The sequence below is a fragment of the Manis pentadactyla genome, chromosome 11 (assembly GCF_030020395.1).
Source record: "Manis pentadactyla isolate mManPen7 chromosome 11, mManPen7.hap1, whole genome shotgun sequence".
NCBI lineage: Eukaryota > Metazoa > Chordata > Mammalia > Pholidota > Manidae > Manis > Manis pentadactyla.
In genome coordinates, this window is record NC_080029.1 from 53,016,645 (window position 1) to 53,040,310 (window position 23,666).

At 34.3% G+C, this 23,666-nt stretch overlaps 1 protein-coding gene across 1 annotated transcript in view; it reads left to right on the plus strand.

The window, feature by feature from the left end:
- Window positions 1–22,224, plus strand: part of MDGA2 (MAM domain containing glycosylphosphatidylinositol anchor 2) — a 900,504-nt gene extending 878,280 nt beyond the window's left edge. The window contains exons 16-17 of the mRNA XM_057488484.1: window positions 14,998–15,103; window positions 18,110–22,224. Coding sequence (XP_057344467.1) covers window positions 14,998–15,103; window positions 18,110–18,198 — 195 coding nt within the window. The 3' untranslated portion in view covers window positions 18,199–22,224. The remainder of the gene's footprint in view (window positions 1–14,997; window positions 15,104–18,109) is intronic.
- The last annotated feature ends 1,442 nt before the right edge of the window (window positions 22,225–23,666 follow it).

A 23,666-nucleotide genomic window follows, 5' to 3' on the forward strand; every position in this document is an offset into this window, starting at 1 on the left:
AAAGCAGAGAAGGGATAACATTAATACTGCAGCAGACGTCAGAGTGAACAAAAACATCAAGGCATCAAGGTTATAGGCCATAGGATTTGCCATGGAAACAAAAGACATTTATCTGAAATTTGAAACATTAAAAAAAAAAAAAGAAAAAGAAAAAGAAAAAGACTGGTATGAACTGAGGTTGAGGAATCTAAAGAGCTTAGGTAATCGTGAGTCATCGGAAGATTTTACTCCAGGGATGTTGTAGTACATCACTCAGGTTGCCGCATGGAGGACGGGTTCAGGAGATAAAAATAAGCTGACAAGCATGTAGGACTCTTGTAAAACCCACATAAAAGATATTGAAGGGACAAGTTAGGGAAGTGGTGTAAAGAAAAATGGATAATTTCAAGATGTACTTAGTCATGAAAACTAGCAGAACATATTTATGTTGGGAATTTGGGACGTAGCCATGAAGTTTCTAACTAGGGATTGCTGCACATATTACCTTAAAGAACAAGAAGAGGAAAAGATACAAGTGTCAGGGCTGAGTATGGGTACTTCTGTTGTAGACATGTTAATGTAAAAGGCCTGGGGAGTAACCTTTTAGAGATGTGCAGAAGGTTGTTGAATATTTATCTGAAGCTTTGGATACATATTTGTGAGTCATCAAATTGTGTGTGGTACTTAAAACTGTGATGATGGTTGATATTTCCAAGGAAAACTGAGCAGTGATTAAAGGATGGAATGGTGCAGAACGACTAGCCAGTTATTATTAACTGTGGGAGATGAGCTTGATACTAAGAAGTATTTTTCAGAGTTAAAAGGAAGGAGATCTGGCAAAGTTTTGTGCCCACAGAATTTAAAGACAGTGATACTCAAATTGGAAAGCAAGTTGAGTTCAGTGAACTGGTCATTAGAAAGTGTCCACTCTTGAGAAAGTTGCATAAGGTGGTAATGAAATTAGGAAAACCACCATAAAATTATTCCCTCATCAGAATTAATAGAATGACCTACAGGCAGATATTAAATTAAATTATTATATGATTTATGCAAAGTTATTTTATTCTATCATTTTTCGCATTAGAAAAAGTATAGATTTTGTTAAGTTTAGTTTTGTGTTTGCAAGTGAATAAATTCTTTATTCAAGATAAATAATCTTAGTCAGGGGAATCCTGAAGGGAATATCCCCCTGAATATAAGCAGAGAGGTTCATAGGGGAAAGAAATGAGAGGCAGAGTACCAGCTCCAAGTTTGATTTTGCAATCTCATAGAAAGGAATTGCTTTTCTTGCTGATTTGGCTCATTTTAGTCCATTGCATCCTGTTCCCAGAATTGCTGATTAAAAGAAGGGATTTCAAGACATGAGTTAGTATTTTGTTACCAAGGAAGCATTTGGCCAGTGTAAATTAAGAACAGAACATTTTTATGGTACTCTACAAATGATGCTTCTTGCTTGGCAATTTACATATTAAGTTCACAAAAGCAAATTTACAGGAAAGTTCAAAGCAGATGTTCAAGAATGTTCAAATGAATAAAGCTTTATTTACAATGGTACAAGCCTTGGAGAACTTCTCTCTTCACTATAATTGACTCTTCTCATTCCAAATGAGAAATCAGACCAGGTTTGCAGAGTAGTTATCATTTCTGGTGCTTTTTGGTCTTTTTTTTTGTAGATCCACATTTCTACCTGGTATCAATTTTATTTTGCCAGAAGGACCTATTTTAACATTTATTGTAGTGTGGGTCTGCTAAACATGAATTATTTTTACGTTTTATAGTTTTAAAAAGATCTATTTCACCTTCATTTTTTGAAGGATACATCCTCTGAATATAGTATTCTAGTTTCCCTTCCAGAATGGTAAATATGTTATTCTCCTGTCTTTTTGTTTGCATTGTTTCCAAGAGAAATCTGCTGACATTCATATCTATTCTATATGTAATATGACTGGTTACTTTTAAGATTTTCTCCTTTTCACAGGTTTTGAGTAATTTGACTATGATGTGCTTTTATGTAGTTTGTTTCGTTTTTCATGTGCTTAGGGTTAATTGAACTTAAATCTGTGGGTTTACAGTTTTTATAAAATTTAAGGATTTTCTGGCTTCTGTTAATATTTTGCTTCCCCCTCCTCTCCTTTGTAGACTCCAGTTACACATAAGGACTCTGTATGTGTACACATATAAGGTGTTATACAGCTTATTGAAGCATTTAATTTTGTTGTTGTTGTTATCATTAATCTACAATTACATGAAAAACATTATGTTTACTAGGATCTCCCCTACCACAAGTCCCCCCCACAAGCCCCATTATAATCACTGTCCATCAGCATAGTAAGATGTTGTAGAAACACTACTTGTCTTCTCTGTGTTGCACAGCCCTCCCCTTTCCCCCACCCCCCGCATTATACATGTAACCATAATACCCCCTTTCTTCTTCCCCACCCTTATCCCTCCCTACCCTCCCATTCTCCCCAGTCTCTTTCCCTTTGGTAACTGTTAGTCCATTCTTGGGTTCTGTGATTCGGCTGCTGTTTTGTTCCTTCAGTTGTTCCTTTGCTCTTATACTCCACAGATGAGTGAAATCATTTGGTACTTGTCTTTCTCCACCAGGCTTATTTCACTGAGCATAATACCCTCTAGCTCCATCCATGTTGCTGCAAATGGTAGGATTTGCTTTCTTCTTATGGCTGAGTAATATACCACTGTGTATATGTACAACCTCTTCTTTATCCATTCATCTACTGATGGACACTTAGGTGGCTTCCATTTCTTGGCTATTGTAAATAGTGCTGCGATAAACATAGGGGTGCATCTGTCTTTTCCAAACTGCATTCTTAGGGTAAATTCCTAGAAGTGGAATTCCTGGGTCAAATGGTAATTTTATTTTGAGCATTTTGAGGAACCTCCATACTGCTTTCCACAATGGTTGAACTAATTTACATTCCCACCAGCAGTGTAGGAGGGTTCCCCTTTCTCCACAACCTTGCCAACATTTGTTGTTGTTTGTCTTTTGGATGGCAGCCATCCTTACTAGTGTGAGGTGATATCTCATTGTGGTTTTAATTTGCATTTCTCTGATAATTAGTGATGTGGAGCATCTTTTCATGTGTCTGTTGGCTATCTGAATTTCTTCTTTGGAGAACTGTCTGTTCAGTTCCTCTGCCCATTTTTTAATTGGATTATTTGCTTTTTGTTTGTTGAGGTGCGTGAGTTCTTTATGTATTTTGGATGTCAACCCTTTATCGGATCTGTCATTTATGAATATATTCTCCCATACTGTAGGGTACCTTTTTGTTCTATTGATGGTGTCCTTTGCTGTACAGAAGCTTTTCAGCTTGATATAGTCCCACTTGTTCATTTTTGCTTTTGTTTTCCTTGCCCGGGGAGATATGTTCATGAAGAAGTTGCTAATGTTTATGTCCAAGAGATTTTTCCTATGTTTTTTTCTAAGAGTTTTATGGTTTCATGACTTACATTCAGGTCTTTGATCCATTTCGAACTTACTTTTGTGTATGGGGTTAGACAGTGATCCAGTTTCATTCTCTTACATGTAGCTGTCCAGTTTTGCCAGCACCATCTGTTGAAGAGACTGTCATTTCCCCATTGTATGTCCATGGCTCCTTTATCAAATATTAATTGACCATATATGTTTGGGTTAATGTCTGGAGTCTCTAATCTGTTCCACTGGTCTGTGGCTCTGTTCTTCTGCCAGTACCAAATCGTCTTGATTACTATGGCTTTGTAGTAGAGCTTGAAGTTGGGGACTGAGATCCCCCCTACTTTATTTTTCCTTCTCAGGATTGCTTTGGCTATTCGGGGTCTTTGGTGTTTCCATATGAATTTTTGAACTATTTGTTCCAGTTCGTTGAAGAATGTTGTTGGTAATTTGATAGGGATTGCATCAAATCTGTATAATGCTTTGGGCAGGATGGTGATTTTGACGATATTAATTCTTCCTAGCGAAGAGCATGGAATGAGTTTCCATTTGTTAGTGTCCTCTTTAATTTCTCTTAAGAGTGTCTTATAGTTTTCAGGGTATAGGTCTTTCACTTCTTTGGTAAGGTTTATTCCTAAGTATTTTATTCTTTTTGATGCAATTGTGAATGGAATTGTTTTCCTGATTTCTCTTTTTACTGGTTCATTGTTAGTGTATAGGAAAGCCACAGATTTCTGTGTGTTAATTTTGTATCCTGCAACTTTGCTGTATTCCAATATCGGTTCTAGTAGTTTTGGGGTGGAGTCTTTAGGGTTTTTTATGTACATTATCATGTCACCTGCAAATAGTGACAGTTTAACTTCTTCTTTACCAATCTGGATTCCTTGTATTTCTTTGTTTTGTCTAATTGCCATGGCTAGGATCTCCAGTACTATGTTTAATAACAGTGGGGAGAGTGGGCATCCCTGTCTTGTTCCCGATCTCAGAGGAAAAGCTTTCAGTTTCTCACTGTTCATTATGATGTTGGCTGTGGGTTTATCATAGATGGCCTTTATTACGTTGAGGTACTTGCCCTCTATCCCATTTTGCTGAGAGTTTTTATCATGAATGGATGTTGAATTTTGTCAAATGCTTTTTCAGCATCTATGGAGATGATCATGTCGTTTTTGTCTTTCTTTTTGTTTGTGTGGTGGATGATGTTGATGGATTTTCGAATGTTGTACCATCCTTGCATCCCTGGTATCAATCCCACTTGGTCATGGTGTATTATCCTTTTGATATATTTTTGAATTTGGTTTGCTAATATTTTGTTGAGTATTTTTGCATCTACATTCATCAGGGCTATTGGTCTGTAGTTTTCTTTTTTGGTGGGGGTCTTTGCCTGGTTTTGGTATTAGGGTGATGTTGGCTTCATAGAATAAGTTTGGGAGTGTTCCCTCCTCTTCTGTTTTTTGTAAAACTTTAAGGACAATGGATATTATATCTTCTCTGTATGTCTGATAAAATTCTGAGGTAAATCCATCTGGCCTGGGGTTTTTTTTTTTGGGTAGTTTTTTGATTACTGCTTCAATTTCTTTGCTGGTAATTGGTTTCTTTAGATTTTGTGTTCTTAATTGGTCAGTCTTGGAAGGTTGTATTTTTCCAGGAAGTTGTCTATTTCTTCTAGGTTTTCCAGTTCTTAACATATAGGTTTTCATAGTAGTCTCTAATAATTCTTTGTATTTCTGTTGGTTTCGTCGTGATGTTTTCTTTCTCGTTTCTGATTTTGTTGATTCTCTTTTTCTCTTAATAAGTCTGGCTAGAGGCTTATTTATTTTGTTTATTTTCTCAAAGAACCAGCTCTTAATTTCATAGATTTTTTTCTATTGTTTTAGTCTTCTCAATTTTCTTTATTTCTTCTCTGATCTTTATTATGTCCCTCCTTCTGCTGACTTTAGTCCTCATATGTTCTTCTTTTTCCAATTTTGATAATTGTGACATTAGACTATTCTTTTGGGTTTGTTCTTCCTTCTTTAAATATGCCTGGATTGCTATCTACTTTCCTCTTAAGACTGCTTTTGCTGCATCCCACAGAAGTTGGGGCTTTGTGTTATTGTCATTTATTTCCATATATTGCTGGATCTCCATTTTAATTTGGTCGTTGGTCCATTGATTATTTAGGAGCATGTTGTTAAGCCTCCATGTGTTTGTGAGCCTTTTTGCTTTCTTTGTACAATTTATTTCTAGTTTTATACCTTTGTGGTCTGAAAAGTTGGTTGGTAGGATTTCAATCTTTTTGAATTTACTGAGACTCTTTCTGTGGTCTAGTATGTGGTCTATTCTGGAGACTGTTCATGTGCACTTGAGAAGAATGTGAATCCTGTTGCTTTTGGATGTAGAGTTCTATAGATGTCTATTAGGTCCATCTGTTCTAGAGTGTTGTTCAGTGCCTCCGTGTCCTTACTTATTTTCTGTCTGGTGGATCTGTCCTTTGGAGTGAATGGTGTGTTGAAGTCTCCTAAAATGAATGCATTGCATTCTATTTCCTCCTTTAGTTCTGTTAGTATTTGTTTCACATATGCTGGTGCTCCCTTGTTGGGTGCATATATATTTATAATGGTTATATCCTCTTGTTGGACTGAGCCCTTTATCATTATGTAATGTCCTTCTTTATCTCTTGTTACTTTCTTTGTCATGAAGTCTATTTTGCCTGATATTGCAACACCTGCTTTTTTCTCCCTATTGTTTGCATGAAATATCTTTTTCCATCCCTTGACTTTTAGTCTGTGCATGTCTTTGGGTTTGAGCTGAGTCTCTTGTAAGCAGCATATAGATTGGTCTTGTTTTTTTATCCATTCAGTGACTCTATGTGTTTTGATTGGTGCATTCAGTCCATTTACATTTACGGTGATTATCAATAGCTATGTACTTATTGCCATTTCAGGCTTTAGATTCATGATTACCAAAAGTTCCAGATTACTTTCCTTACTATTTAAGTGTTACTTTAACTCACTTAGTATGCTGTTACAAACACAATCTAAAGGTTCTTTTCTATTTCTCCTCCTTTTTCTTCCTCCTTCATTCTTTGTATATTAGGTATCATATTATGTACTTTTTGTCTATCCCTTGGTTGACTTTGGGGATAGTCAATTTAATTTTGCATTTGCCTCGCAATCAGCTGCTCTACCCTCCCTACCCTGATTTTACTACCTCTGGTGACAGCTATCCAACCCTAGGAACACTTCCATCTACAGCAGTCCCTCCAAAATAGACTGCAGAGATGGTTTGTGGGAGGTAAACTCTCTCAGCTTTTGCTTATCTGGAAATTGCTTAATCCCTCCTTCAAATTTAAATGATAATATCACCAGATAAAGTAATCTTGGTTCCAGACCCTTCTGCTTCATGGCATTAAATACATCATGCCACTCCCTTCTGGCCTGTAAGGTTTCTGCTGAGAAGTCTGATGTTAGCCTGATGGGCTTTCCTTTGTATGTGATCTTATTTCTGCCTCTGGCTGCTTTTAACCATCTGTCCTTATCCTTGATCTTTCCCATTTTAATTACTATGTGTCTTGGTGTTGTCTTCCTTGGGTCCCTTGTGTTGGGAGATCTGTGGATCTCCATGGCCTGAGAGACTATCTCCTTCCCCAGATTGGGGAAGTTTTCAGCAACTACCTCCTCAAAGACACTTTCTATCCCTTTCTCTCTCCTCTTCTTTTTCTGGTATCCCTATAATGCGAATATTGTTCCTCTTGGATTGGTCACACAGTTCTCTCAATATTCTTTCATTTTTAGAGATCCTTTTTTCTCTCTGTGCCTCAGCTTCTTTGTATTCCTCTTCTCTAGTTTCTATTTCATTTATTGTCCCCTCCACCATATCCAACCTGCTTTTAATACCCTCCATTGTGCTCTTCAATGATTGGATCTCCAACCTAAATTCATTCCTGAGTTCTTGAATGTCTTTCCGTACCTCCATTAGAATGTTGATGATTTTTATTTTGAACTCCCTTTCAGGAAGAGTCACGAGGTCCATATCATTTAAATCTTTCTCAGGAGTTGTATTAATGATTTTACTCTGGACAAGGTTCCTTTGGTGTTTCATGTTTGTATATGGCGCCCTCTAGTGTCCAGAAGCTCTATTCTGTAGCTGCTCAGCCCCTGAAGCAATGTCAGGGGTCGCAGGGGAGCAGTACTGGTGCCTGAGGGGAGGAAAGAGCTGTTCCCTGCCACCTGGCTGCTGTGCCTGTCTCCACTGCCTGAACTATTGGGCTGAGCACACAGGTATAAGCTTTCGTCCCAGAGCAGCCCGATATGGATCCCTGCTTTCCATAAGCGGCCAGAATCCCAGTCTCCCCAGGAACTCCACCTTCCCAGCTTTCCAACCCCATAATCACAAGAGTATGATGAAAGCACCATGAAATGTAGGTTTGTGCTCCCAGCGCAGATCTCCAGAGCTAGGTATTCAGCAGTCCCAAGCCTTCCACTCCCTCCCTGTTCCGTTTCTCTTCCTCCTGCCAGTGATCTGGGGTCGGGGAGGGGCTCGGGTCCCACGGAGCCACAGCTCTGGTATGTTACCCCGTTCTCTGAGGTCTGCTCTTTTCTCCAGGTGTGTGCAGTCTCACACCATCCTCTCTCCTGTTGCTCTCTCAGAATTAGTTGGGCCAATTAAATTTTGTAATTGTATCCAGTTTTAGGAGGAAGCGTCTGTCTCTCCTCTCATGCTGCCATCTTTAATCTCTCCCCTATGATCTGAAGCTTTTAATTTAAAATATACTTTTTCTATCTGTGTTTCATTTTGGTTAGTTTCTATTCTGTCTTCACATTTACTAATCATTTCTTCTGTAATGTCAAATCTTCAGTTCTATTCAGTGTATCTTCTCAGCCATTTTACTTTCTATCTCTGTAACTTCAATTTGAGTCTCTTAAAAAAATATTTTCCGTATCGCTAGTTGACATTTGAACATATGAAACCCAGTTATAAGAGCTGTTTTAATGTCATTGTCTGGTAATGCTAACATCTGTATCACTATCTGGTTGGTTTGGTCTGATTTTTTTCTTCTCATTGCAAGTCATTATTTTTCTGCCTCTTGGCATGTCTGGTAGTCTGATTGGGGGTCAGACATTGTGAATTTTACCTTCCTAGATGCTGGATATTTTTATATGTCTATAAATATTCTTCGGCTTGTTTGGGGATGTAGCTGAGTTACTTAAGAACAGTTTCATCATTTTGTGTCTTGGTTGAAGAAGTGTTAGGTGCCACTGCAGCAATGTTTGGTGTAGGGCTAATCATTCCTTGCTACTGAGGTCAAAGTCTCCTGAGTACTCTACCCAAACCATATGAATTATAAGGCTTTCCAAGGCTGTGTGAGCTCTGGGTCTTTCCCAGGGCTTGGATAGTTTTCCCACTTTCTTGTCTTGAACAGTACTTTGCTAAATCCTCGAGGGGAGCCCTCTGCAGACATCTGAATTCTTTCTTTGCAAGTATTCTACCCTGTACAGTCTAGCCGCTTCGGACTCTTTGGACTCTCAGCTACTTCTCCTCAACTCATATTTTCTACCAGGTTCCACCATTGTTTGGCTGGTGCCATGGTCTATAAATTCTGTATAGAGCAGTCACAGGGCTCCCCTTCACTCAGTCCCATCACTCAGGGGTCCCTGTTCTTCACTACCTGATATTTAGTGTCCAGAACACCACTGTTTCACATATGTTGTCCAGTTCTTTGGTTGTTTCTGATAAGAGTACAGATCTGGTTCCTGATACTCTGTCTTGGCCAGAAGCAAATCGAAAAGTATGGATTTTTAATCAATGCATTTCTAAGCTATTAAAATTACCAGTAAAAAAATAAAAAAGCATGTTTTTATTTTGGATCTCTATGTTCTTTTATCCTCTGACATATTTCTAGGTACATTGGCTAAGGAATATCTTTTATTTCATAAGTCTTGATTGTTGAAGGAAACGTGAAACACAACTACATCACCCTACTCTATATTCTGTTTCTGTTTTGCTTTGTGTGTATTTTTTGTTTTGAACTTTTCTCCTTCAAAGTATTTTTTAATCAAAGATCATTTATTGCTTGTTGAGCTTTTCAAAAATCCTTGCCTTGGTATGTAATGCCTACCAGGAAAGCAAGGTAAAAACTTCACAGAGTATATTACCATATAAATTCAGTTGTGAGAAATTTCAATATTACTCCAACGTAGCTTTGTGGCATTCTAGAATGTCTTTAATTCAAGTGGAAAGGATATCTCTAACCTCTTGGAATTTTATATGAGATAGAAGTGATTTTGAGCCTCTGTCGTGCTGACACTTATGTTGTATTATTTGTTTAGAGCTGTGTGCCTTTAAATTAGTTTGATCCATAAACCCTTTTAAAAACAACTACTTGCACAGTCCTTTGAGCATGTCCAATTGGTTTGCTTAGCTGAAAATAATATTTTATAGTATTTCTCAGGGTAAATAGAAGTTTTATCCTACCAAAATTTCTCTGGGGGCTCTTTTTCTAGAATTAATTTGGCCTAATCAATGTTTTGTGATGAAAATACAGTTTGCTAGATTTGGAGGGATTAGGGCAAAATTTCTAAAAGACTAAAATTATCGTGTTAGTCTTAGAATGGCACTTTATATCCTACACCAAAGAAAGTATTTAACCATCCTTTCCAGTGCTTTACTTCTTTCATAGTATATTCCAAATGAGTTCTCTAGAGGAAAATTATGGAGACATTATGAGACACAAAATACTACCTTTACATTTTCTTAGTTACAGATGAAAGGAGTTCCGGAGATCCCCTCTTGTATCCTCATTTAAAGATTTTGAAATGGTTTTGAGGCAATTTATCTCAAATCACACAAATTCTTACCATTAAATAGGGATTGGAAAAGAGGTTATTGTGCTCTCAGTACATCATGTTGCCTTTATGTGTATCTAATTAAGAATAATAACAATCTGGAAAATATTGTCCTCTGTAGTAGACATCATATGCTTGTATAGATGCATATCTAGCATTCTAAGCCAGATTACCAGGCCATTATGTAGATATGATGATGTCTCCTGTAGTAACCATTGAAAACATTTTCCAATGTTAATAGCTATTTTCAAATCTGTTTATATTCCAGTTTGTCCAAGTGATTTACACTGTCAGTTTTCAAACTGCATTCTTAGATTGTGTGCTTGCCTTAGCGATAATGATCTGAAGCAATTTATCTCTTGTCATGAAGAAAACATATTGTAAATATTTGCAGAAGGCACCGTTAACATTGAAGTCAGATCATCAGAAATGTTGTATTATTTGACTCCCCCATCTACTTTTACTCATTAGTACTCCATGTAGCCCTTCCTCTCTTACTGAGAAATTATATATGAACACAAGCTTTTATAACATCTCTATATTGCATCTCTTTCTGTATATATGCTATTTAATAGCATCTCTATATAATATCTTTATGTCTGTACTGATTGACAGCTATACCTATATGCTTTAAAGCATAATAATGTATGTGAGAAACTGGCAATCAATGAATTGAAGTAATTTTGTGTGGTGTAATTCTAATACAAAATTCCTCATACTCTTTTTTAAATTCACACTTGACTATACCCACCAAGAGTTAAATTTCTGATTGTGCAGTATTTCTTGCATATTAAGTTTGCTGAATTGCATGCACACCATGTAAAAACATTAAAAATTTTATCCTGTCATTTCAGTTAAGGAAAACTATTTTAAATAATATCAGTGTGACTGTGTGTGAAGAATAGATTTTGTATAATTTTAACCCTCTTTTAGTAGGAGATGTAAACTTCAACATTTTCTCCCCAAGTATCTAATGCCATTAATTCCTTCTTTATGTCAATTAAGCCAATTGCATTTCAGAAGTACTGAAGAGGAAAAGAATATAATTTTATCCCTTTCATGTAATAGTGGTCAAAATCATGAAGGAATTTCATAAAAATATGACATAATTTTACCTATTAAGCTAGAGAGCATTTCTTCCCTAGAATATAATTTACATTTTTTTCACTGCATACAGATTACATCTTCCAAGTTGAGATGCATCATGAGTTGTTATAGTTTCTCAACTTTATTTTTGAGAAAAAGATGTTTGTCAACAAAGATTTATATTTCTAAACATTTGGATATTTATAAGATACATTATTTAAATTGAATAACTGTACATTTTATTTCTATCTACCTCATAGTCCAAAACTACATAAGGAAAATATATGCCCCAGGTCTTAATCTAGAAGCCATTTAAGAGTCTATTTGAATCTTTACAATTTGTTATAATAATTCAAAGATATAATTGTAAAAAGTAACTTGCTTTATTCAGTGACAAGCTGTATTATCTATAGTTGTACAGATAAGTATAAATAATATATTTACAAATGAGCCAACTTTTATTACTGTAACACTTAATACACTCAGAATCACCAAAGGATGAAGTATTCATATAAAAGACTGTTCTAGGTATAAGCAGTCCTCTGGACACATGACAGTTTGACATTTGTTGATATGTGTTTTTTGCTGTTCTGCCAACTACATGCTTACAAGTCGACACATCGCAGCAGTCATGTACCCTCTGATATTTGCCACAGAAGGTTCCCCAACATTCCTTCACAGTCTGACCACAAAAGAGGGGTGGCAACATCCTTTACAACCTCTCTGCTTTAGGACTTCTGTGTTTAACACAAGCCTCAGTTCAGTCTTGTGTTTTTGATCAAGCTGCACAGGGAGGCGGAAGGGAGGGAAGAAAAAGGAAATTATTAGGAAAAATAGGAGTGTTTAAGGTCAGTAACAGAAGTTTCAAAATACTTGTGCAATCAGTCATTTTTATCAAAATGCTTTGATCTTAAGGAAAGCAGCTTTGAAAAATTCAGGGATGATTTTGATTTATACATTTTAGTTTTGATTTTTTTATAATCCCATTATTTTATATTGACAATAAGAATTTACAAAGTGAAAACAGTGTACTTTAAGTAAGAAAAATGGCGGCTATATTTTTTTTATCTACTCACCTCTACATAGCTAAGATGGGATATATCCATGTACTTCCAATCCTGTCTCTCTAGCATCTTTCCCAATGAAAGAATTATGACTTCAGCTTCATCTGTTTAAATTTCAAGTGTGAGCAGGTGCAGAACATTCTAACTTACCCTTATTAGCTTTTTCACCAATATTTCACTTCCCACACAAAGCATATGGGGAATCAGTCCCCTTGTATTTTCCAAGACTACATTGCAAACCCTATATTCTACTCTATAAGCATTATTTATTCCTTTTCCCTTACCACTCCATCTTTTAAAATAAAAATTCTTGGTGGCCTAGGTTTCCTCTTTACCATATCCAATTTTCATGACTAATACAGTCTTACTACTCTTCATTCTAGAATAAAACTTGACTGGAAGGCAGAAATCTACACTTAATTCCATTGCATAAAATACCTGCATAAAAGAAAAATCTGTGATGATAGCACTCCACTTTCAGTCAATAAGGAATTAGCTTTGATTTTATGGATAAAAGTCAGATCAGTATGAATCTGTGAGTTCTGACTTTCTCCAAGATAACATTCCATTCATGTTGTTATCTTCAGGAGAGAATACTCAGCACCACATGACTGAAAATAAGAAGGGGGGAAAATAATCATTGACTTACTCTAACATTGATTCTCTACCAGGTAAGGAGCACATATCAAAAAAAAAAAAAAAGGAAAATGCTCAAGCAACTTAAAAACCCACAGTTAGGCAAAAGGCATTGCCTTCTCACAAATAGACTGGTATGGGCAATTTATAATGATCTTACAGAGCCATGTGATCTAATAAGTGTATATAATAATGTTTTGAAATATATTCATCTCAGCCTTGTTCAGAATAACTGAAAATAAATTTAATGTCTAGAACATCAATAGGATACTGGTTAAGTAAATTATGTTAATATCCGTAACATGGAATATTCCTCAGCCATTAAAATGACTTCTCCTTTTCCATATTTAGTGTTCAAATGTTTTATGCATTTCTTCCTTTTTAAAATCTTCCCTCTTAGCACTTTGTGTTGTTTTAGACACTTTACAGATAACTTCCAAAACACCACCTGAAGTCAGATGCAACTCATTATTCCCAGGCAGTCAAAGTAATGCTTCACTGCCTAATTTGAAGACTGAGAATTTATATACTTCCAACTTGCCTCTAAATATTTTAACTCTGATGTGCCATTTTATTTTGGCTTCAGTGGCTTCACTTTGGATACTTTTCAAATAAATGGCTTTGGGTAATCTTTATTAACATACTTAACTCACCATTGGTAACTATACAGATTAAATATAATAAAAATTTTTCAAACCTTTTCCTCCTGTCAAACCATGAAAATGATTCCTACTTTTATGAATTATATTTAAGCGGGGAAATGGATTTAATACAAAAGTTGATAACTAATTTCTCATCTTACTACTTATGATATCAGAGAACAATGGATTAACTTCTCAAAAGTAACATAAGTTCTCTGAAAATCACCACAAATTTGTCTTTAAGGTGCCATGTTAAGATACCTTCAAAGACAAATAAACACAAAACCCAAAATCTTGGCATTGATAAAAGTAGACTTTCACTCCAATTTGTTGCAATGAAATAAGGCTAGAAATTGTATAAAAATGCATACATCAGCTTGATGTTGAAAACAGCTCTTTATTAATCTAAATTTTCTTTGTAAAGACCAAAGTAGATGTTTCATATTGGCATCTAGAAATTCTTCTGGGGATAGAAGGGTACAGGTTTCCTTTTAGTATAAAAGGAATAAAAAGTTTGGCTGGAAGCAAGGAATAATTATGGTTATAGAGAACATACTAAAAGAGTCATATTTTCTTAAAACTAAAATAATAAAAATTTGCTAATTGTCATTGTATCCAGAACTTAGAAATAGAGAGAGACTGATTTCATTCATCTGTTCTTTCCACACTCAGTGCCAACCATTGTTCTAGATATTGGAAATTGAAAGGTCTGCCACTAAACGCAACATAAAGAAACCCATAAATGCATCAAGTGTTTAAAAATAGAATGTAAAAAGTGAAAGCACAGAAGTAAATCATAAAATGTGAAGAATATGAGGAATTTAATCGTTGTATTTGCAAGAAATCAAACAGTTTCACAGCTATGATAAGCCCTTGTTCTGGGCTTCAATAGACATAATACTCTTGTAAAGAACACAGAACTGATTCATTCCATAAAATATTTCTAGAAAACCAATATTATAAGGTATGTGTAGAGAAAATTGGAAGGAACATATTTCAGAGATATACTGTTCAAATAAAAATGTTCCCTTATCCCTGAAAATGGAAAGTAGTATTTGTAGTAGTTGTCTTTATTGTATTATACTCAGTTAAGTTGAGTTTTGTTTTAAAATCAGCACAGAGCTTTTGATGTGAAAAACCAATCCAAGGCAAGGAATATTCTATTACTGATTTTGTTAAGAAAGTTTATGTTTTTTTGAGTAAAAATTGTGAAGACTGTCAATAGTAAATGATGCCAAGACTGTTGTCAATTTTGTGTTTGGCTCCTCAATTTTTCAATAATTCACCTGCAAATCAAAGCTGCACACTTAAGTTTGTTTCATTCATATTTGTAGCTCATTTTTGAAGGTATTCGAGGTCCTGGCATAGAAGGTGACATTGCCATTGATGATATATCAATTGCAGAAGGAGAATGTGCAAAACAAGACCTAACGACGAAGAGTAAGTCTCTTCTTGGGTTGGTTCCATATGATAGTAAAATAATGTCATGACTATTATACTAACAGTTTAATTTTTAAAACTAATTTGGTTTTAGTTTATTTATAAATTTAGTTATGTATATATATAATCATTTATGATAACCTAAAATTTTAAAGATACTTTAAAATCAAACTGTTAAATTCAACAGGAGGCATATTTGACAGAAGATAAAATTAAAGTAATTTTGATTTAGGTCTTTGTAAGTATGGGGAAAATGGAAGTTCCTATAGCCCAGGTCCTCTCCTGACTCTAAACTACTTGATGATGTAATTGGCCTACTTTTAGGCTACTGATTCCATACCTGTAGGCAATAAGCTATTATTGACTGAGTCACTATATAAAGAGCTCTGCCCAGTTCTCTGGGCAGAGTCAGAGATGAAGGTGGATTACAGACCTGCAGACTTCTGGATGCAGACATGATTCTAGTGCTTAACATACTACAGCCAGAATAAAGCTGGGTTTAAACCCTTTTACAACAATAACATTCCATTGTCCTTTCTTGGTCTCACCAAATCCATAATGAACTTGTCTGGGACTGAAACACTCAGGCAAGAGAGTAAGGCAAGCATACTTGATTTTTAATTAAGATTTTAAAATATTTTTTATTGTAGTTATTTCAGTGGATTTTTTTTTTTACTTTTATTAAAATATTTGGCTGATTTATATACTCAGCATGCATTTATGTAGCTATAGCTGTTTTTATTTCCCACAGTTTGTGAATGTATTTTCCATGTCAAATTTTTGCCCACCGTTTTAACAAATTCAATATTGGTAAGAGCCTTACATATACACTAAGTAATACAGCAGCCCATTTTCTTGTATAATTAATCTCCTACCTGCATCACAATTTTGTTTATTAATTTGGTTTTGCATTTTACTCTGATTTGATTATAGCTTAATAGTATCTTCAAATTTTATTTTTCACTACAAGTCCATTTTTAATAAAAGAGATATAAATAAGCAATCATAAATAATACAAAAAGCATCAGAATTATATGTTGGACTGCTCCTTAAAATATTCTTGTCCTTATTATCCATGAATAATTAAGATATCTAAAATCATTCATAGTAAAAATGTCTCCAATTGAAAGATTTTATAGGCCCATCTGGAATCTTTAAGTTTTTGATCATATAAGGAGGTATCAATCAAACTAAATTTACACAAATAAGTCAATTATTTTGCACATACAGAGGAGCATGAAAATCCATTTTGTACAACTCTAGAGCAAATCAGTCTTTGTTAATTGAATATATTTAGTGAGAAATTATACCAGTCTAGATGCTGAAAGTCAAATTTGTACAACTACCTACAAACTTCAATTATAAGAATTGAAGTGACTCCACATTTTTAAGCATTGTAAAAAGACAAAAACTAAGATTGTATATAACAATAAGCCATTTTTCCATAGTTTTCACCTTCTTGACATTACACTTAGCATTTTGAGTAACAAATATAGTATAAATTTCTCTCAGTGTCTGGCTAATTTTGCTTTAGAAAGACAGTAGCTCTACCCAAATGAAGCAAGTTTGTCATATGCACAGAAAAGCTTACATTCTCCTTGGAGGAAAATGGGATTTCTTTTGAATTTCACAAGATTCAGTGACAGTAATATTATATTAACCTAAGCTAATTACCATCTTATATAGAAAGCTTATGTTTTGGCAATTGAACACTAAAAATTATTATCAATTAATTTCAATAAATTGAATTAAACTTTCCAAATGAGGAAAGCAAGAGAACATAATATACTTCTGAAAGGAGAAAGCAGAGGTGATTAAGAGTAGCCACAGTGAAATAACTATGAAAACCTACAGGGATTTTATTATTACACAATAGAACATTTTTGTAATCAGTTTTCACCTCTTAAACTTCTAATTCCAGAGAAATGTGTGGCTGCTTTAAATAAGATATATCTATATGTATTGGAGGTATTTTTATTTAGCCTCTGTATATCAGGGGAAACAATCCTAATTGAATAAAACATTCTCTTTGGTATGAGAAAGTGTTCTATTATGTGTGTACCTATTTAACTACCATTTATTAAGTTCATTTTGATGACCAGTGTTTGATGAATAGTAAATTAATGTTAATTTCTAAGTACAAACCAGCCAAAAGCCTTATTCTAACCTCTCAGGCTCCCCACTTCTTAGGTAGTGCTAATGGTGCTGCGGCCTACACTATCAAAAACTGAGATTGTCTCTTATCTTCAAAACCCAGCTCTCTCCTAAGTGAGAGCCATTAGGAACTGAAGCCAGATTAATGAATTACTGGCTTGCCTGTGTTAGGCTTTCTAGGTAGAGTAAACATTCTAAGAGGTATTACCTGGATATGAGGTTTAATTTGAAATACCAACTATAGTAGGAATCTAAAGGCAAATCGATGGAAGGAATCTTTTAGTTAGAATGGACTTCATAGTGCTTCTAAAAATTACACTAAGGATATAACCATTTACCCAATTTATAGATATTGGTCTGATGTAAACATACCTAACTGCACTGTTCGCAGTAGTCACTTTCTCTACCCATAACAATCCCTTCCTAGTTTTCATAAAGAGTAGATTTTCTCTGTCTTTAAGCTTAAATATTTCTAGAAGTTAAAAAAAAAATTGACCTTTTAGAATTTCTGAGAATTTTCAATGGGTACATGCTTTCAAGTGGGTAGCAGACCTCTGAGGTTCATCTCAGCCACAAACTCACACAAATAGTCTCTGAACAAGTTTTCATAGCATATCGTAAAAATTTTAAGTCTGCAAGTGTTTTATTTTATCCATATATTCAAGTTATTTTCCTCTTCAGTTGTCTTGGAAAAGAAGCTGATAAATAAAACAAAGCAAAAAAAAAACTTGCCAAAATGTTTTCTATATTCTACTGTTGCTTTATTAGTTCACCAGAGTTGTATCTGTAGCTACATGGAATACTTATGCTCCTTCTTTTTTGTTTCTTGGCATTTATTTTCCTTGTATCTAGATTCTGTCGATGGTGCTGTTGGAATTTTAGTACATATATGGCTTTTTCCAGTTATCGTCCTCATCTCTATCTTAAGTCCTCGAAGGTGACCTTATCCTGGCAGAGGCTGTAAAAGATTCACCAGGCACTGGCATGAAGAAAGAGTCTTTGTAAATGGACATTGAAAAAACAAACTACCAAAGATTCCTCCACTGACTACTGACTCAAAAATAAATAATAAAAACAAATTTTTTAAAGCACTGGGGATAAAAAGACATCATGGAAGTGTAACTTATTCCAAACTCTATGTAAAAGATAATCTCGACCTGAGTAGAGAGGAGACCTTCAGGTGCTTTTGTGGCTGAAAAGATTACAGCATCATCTGGTCATCTGGTTGAACTCTGGAAAAAAAAAAAAAAAGCTATAGAAATCCTTGTCAAAGCACAAAGTCATGGCTGGTTTTGTTTCAAATGAATAGTTTGCTTGTTACCATGGAAACCTAATGGCCTGCCAACAAAAACCTCACTGTAAACAGGGTACGTGAAGAGCTGGCATTTATTTTCCTTTCAAGAAGGTTTTCCATAGAGAATTAAATAAATGTAGGCCCTGATACCTTTGGTTGTTACCCTTCCTTGAAAAAAATCCGAACTCAGAATTATTTAAAACATCACATTCCTCCCCACCTTATCCCCATCCCACCTTCGTTATTATTATTTGTTTTCCTCCCATGGCTCAGCTAGATAACTGTATGCTGTCTCTTTCTGCATGCACTACTATCCAGGATGGCAAACCTGGGCTTACCTATTACACAGGCTTATCGGAGTTTGCTTGCGGCCACTTGAACACCCAAACTATGTCATCTGTTCCAATGAAGAAACCAAACCACCATCTTTTATAAATTGCCATGGAAACCAAGTGCCTTCAATGAAACAAGCCTGAATAATTTTCAACTCAGAAGCTTGCACTGCTAAGAGTGGTTTGTGTAAAACTATTTTATAAACAAACTACAGAGCCTAAATGTGCAAATGATAGGCCAGACGACAAGGCCACTTCTGAAGAGGAAAGGACCGAAGCTGCTGCGTAAGCCCATGCAGACAAGATACTTGTTTGACCTCCTAGACAGTCATGGCCTTTCGGCTTATTGTCCTTTAGAAAATAACTTCCACTGAGACCAGTCATGGGAGCAACACTTTTTTCTTCCAGGTTATTAAATGGTCAACCAGAGCAAAAGGTTATTAAGATAATACTTAGTGCAGAAGGTGGTAAACCACCAGAGTGATTTTTTTACTCTAACCTCCATTCGAAAAGAGATTGGCCCTAGCTTTAGAGGGAACAAGAAAATGTTTGTGATGGCAGTGCATACAAACTCTACAGCGGAACTGAGCCTGAAAGAATCTGGCTTTATTCTGAACACTGAGGGTAATATGCCTCTGCCCTTTAGTCAGACTCTGTGCAAATTGTGAAATATTATTTTATTATTTTACCAAGATTAAAAACACTTTTACAAAAAAACAAAAACCTGTAAAAATGATTTTGAGCTACCTGAGGACAAATCATACCTTTAACCAGCCAGTTTTCCAATGCATTGTAAATTTCACTTAAACCTGTTGGTTATGAAAATTTGAACACCTTTTTCCTTAAATTATCTCGGCTTTTAACTTCATTTAAAGACTTTTACTAAAGAAGAGTACTATTATTATTATGTTTTCTTTCAACACCCCAGGATTTTAAAAAAACTGATTATGCAAGTAATTGGGATATAACTATTAAATTATAACATTTGCAAATATTAATATAAAAAAGCACAACAATGTAGTGGAAAATGACAAAGCTTGATTTAAAAAATTCTGTAGAAATGTTTGTGCAAATTCAGTAATTCAACTTAAAAGATAATTTTACCGCCATGTTCAATAAAGCCTCTTTCCAGGTAAGGTATGAAAAGCAGTATGTGTGTTTGTTGAGCAACAGTCACTTATCACCAAATGAGACTAACTATACGATTCATAGATTATGTTACCACGGAATAAATCTTCAGTTCTTCATATTCCTTAATGTCTTCAGGAAGAAATTTATATAGGGACTCCCCAATACACTCTTCCATATTTGTACCACATGTAAAAAAAAAAAAATCAAACTTTTGAAAGTAAAATATGAAACAAATATGAACTTGGATTTTAATGTGTATTTTCATAGTTAAAGGGGGAACCAGTGAGAATAACTAGGTAATGATAGAATTGAGCTAAGTCTATTAAATTAAACAATTAACAAATGACTTTCATTTGTTAACTTATTTGAACAAATCAGACATACTGAATTTTTTTTCCAAAATTACTATCACCTGTCTATTTTATCAAACCAAAGAGATGAATCAGTATTTGGGACACTTATAGCTTAATATTGACTAAATCTCCCTTCACTCTGACTTCCATTTTGTGTGGTAACCACTTCTCTCCCCTAGCCCATATTAGTGGATCATCCTTTTTAATTGATTGTCTGCATACTCACTGCTGATAATATCAATAGAAATATTTTAAATCTAAAGAGAGGCTTAACTTATTGCTGCCTTCTTTCCTTGGTCTTTAATTTGATTTGACTGAGGCTTTTGAAAAAAACTAAAATATCTATATTCAGAATATTTGGATATACATGCATCCTTTCCAGGAACACAACCAAGTCTCAATATCTTCTAAGTAACTCTGCACAAAGAAATTGCTATAAATGAAAGTTTCAATCCTACTAGCAAGCATTCACAAAATCCTTCCATACTTTCCATAACCTTTCACACAATAAGAATATACAACACTTCAGAACTTCATGAGAACTGGCTGGTGCTTCACAAATTAATTTTGATTCAATTTTTGAGAAATTGTAAATGAACACCAAGAACAAAGGGGCAGTCAGAACCGCAAAGCAATCTGATTTGTTGATATGGTAATAAAATGTGTATCTCAAGTGAATTCTGGATCATTTATATAAATCCATAAACATAGATTTAATGTTTTCACTCAGATAAAATGCTCAGTTGCTTTAAACAAATGAAAGAAAATGGATAAGTACAGGATATTTTAAAAGGTTGGGATAAGTATAATGTAAACCATGTTAAGTAGTCTGTTCTTTAATATTAGAAATAATGACAACTTTAAAACACCTGTTCACCAACTGCTTCCTTTTCCTAATATTTTTGTATTTATTATGAGTTGAACTCACCAACATATTCCCTCTTTTCCTTTTTTGATAACATATTGTAACTGATGCCAATACTTTTTCATTCTTGTATGAGAAGGCATCAGCCAATGGAGCTTTTCAATTTCCGGGAGAAAGATTATACCATGAAATCTCCCACTGCTAGTAATTAATCCCAATTAATTTGGAGCATTATTCAGTGTCATCAGTTCAAAGACATTTGTTTCTCCACATTTTAACATCTCTGCCATCAGGCCTATTTTAATTACAAGTGGTAGCATCTCTGTGTGGTGATATATAAAATAATAGTGTATCTTAAAACTGATGGCATCTTAGATATGTTGAAATTCATTAAATTCACTGAAGTTTCCAGAAGTGGCAAATCAGCCCAATAATATTACTTCTTAACAAACTCAAAAATGAGAAAAATGCCCCATCATATTTAAAGAATTTATATTATATACTCACTGACTATGCATTATTTAAAAGTAACATAGTTTTTATTTTGCATTTTTTAAAATTGTGTCTTCTCTTTTATTCATTGCATACCTAGCCCTGCTTCCTTTTTTTAAAATCTTTTTTGCCTGCTACTTATTTTTTAGTTTCATCATGAATTATAATATGCTATGTATACCTGGCTTGAAATGTTTTCTAACTTCATGTGATCCATAATACTTACTAGGCTAGAAGTTAGCCTGCTATTACATTTTCTTTGCAAGTTGAAAGATGCATGGTACACCACAATGTCATGTGATGGGCTAATCTAATGGTGCCTCACTTCACATATGTCACAGAATCAACTTCAGCATGGCAATGAATTATAATTATAATTATCAGAATGACAAACCAGCTAGTCAATTCCATCATGTTACATAGAGTAAAAATAATCTCATTCTTTACTTTTATATTTTAAAATATGGCAAAATATGAATAATAACTGTATTAACTTTTCACCAAACATGCATTTTTATTTTAAAGACTTTATAATAAACGTTTTTGTCAAAATGTATAATTTGAAGAACAACTAATTCTATAGTTAAGACTGTATGAACTGGCTGTGGTATTTTATAAATCTTTTTTTTTGCTTCTTTTGATTAGTGATTTGAAAGATGGTGACTGACTATTCTGATTTTGGTAGAGTGATTTCAAAGGATTCTTTGAATGCATATTCTTTTTCAAAAAACTTTTTTTTTTAATGTGCCTTTCAAAGATCAGGTCCTCTCAACAGATATTTAAACTGAAAAAATTTTACTCCAAATTCATTTTCTTCTTGGTTGATGACTACTTCTTACTAATTGCTTTGCATCTCATCAAAGCAGAAGGTATACTCTTCTTACAACTGGGTAGTTGATCTCAATGAGGAGTTATTGCATTTTCTGTGAAAACAATAAAATCATAGGGTTCAATCCCAAGCTATTTCCTTTCCTACAATATTCCCTCTGTAGCTAACCAGTTTAGTTTTCTTAGTGCTTATTTTTAAAAAGCAATGTATCTGGCATTTTCTACTTCATCTTAGGAGAAAACCTACTACAGAATGAAAAGAACTTCTTTTCAAATCTGATAGAAAAAGTTCTTTGCTGAGTATAAGTAAATTTATGTTATTACATAGAAAAAGTAAGACTTAAGGACTTGAAATTTTAATGTGAAATATGTCAATTTAGAATCAATTCCTCATAAGTTCATGTCCATATAGAAACACAAGTGAAAATTAGGGAGTGAAAATTCCATATATTTGTATACGGATTACTTTATTGACATTATTAATATAAACCTTACTAAACTATGCGTGGTGAATTCACTTTCCTGAACCCACATTGAGTGTAATGAAATTAAGGAAGTGGAATTCAAAATTTTGAATAGGGCAAAGGTTAAACTCTGAGTAGAAACTAAAATTGTTTTCTCAAGGGAATATTTACAACTGGTTGAATTTAATTTCAATTGTTCTAATTTTCCATGAATTCAGCTAAAACGTATTCTTATTTTTTAATAATACGATGGGAAATTCTATGAAATAGGAATTAGTTTGTTAGTTTCAGTTTGTTTTAATATGGCTCTTAATTGTTCTCCTGGATTTCCAGGATGTCATTTTTATTTCTTGAATCTCATTAGTATATTTAAATGTGTAAGTGTAATCAAATATACATTGTATTAAATTTATATTAAATATTAGTTACATTTTAGATCTCAAGGTTTAGATTTAACTTACTTTTCCTTTTGATATTTTCATTCTGGTAAATAGTTTCAGATAGCTGTAATGTTATTTTCCCTTGGATTTTCTTTCAATAAATGAAATTATGTTAAATATTCTATTAGTGTTTTGGGGAAATTTCTGCTGTCAATAAGTACTTAAGTTAGAAACAGAAGATATCTAGAATGGCAATTATATTTGCCAATT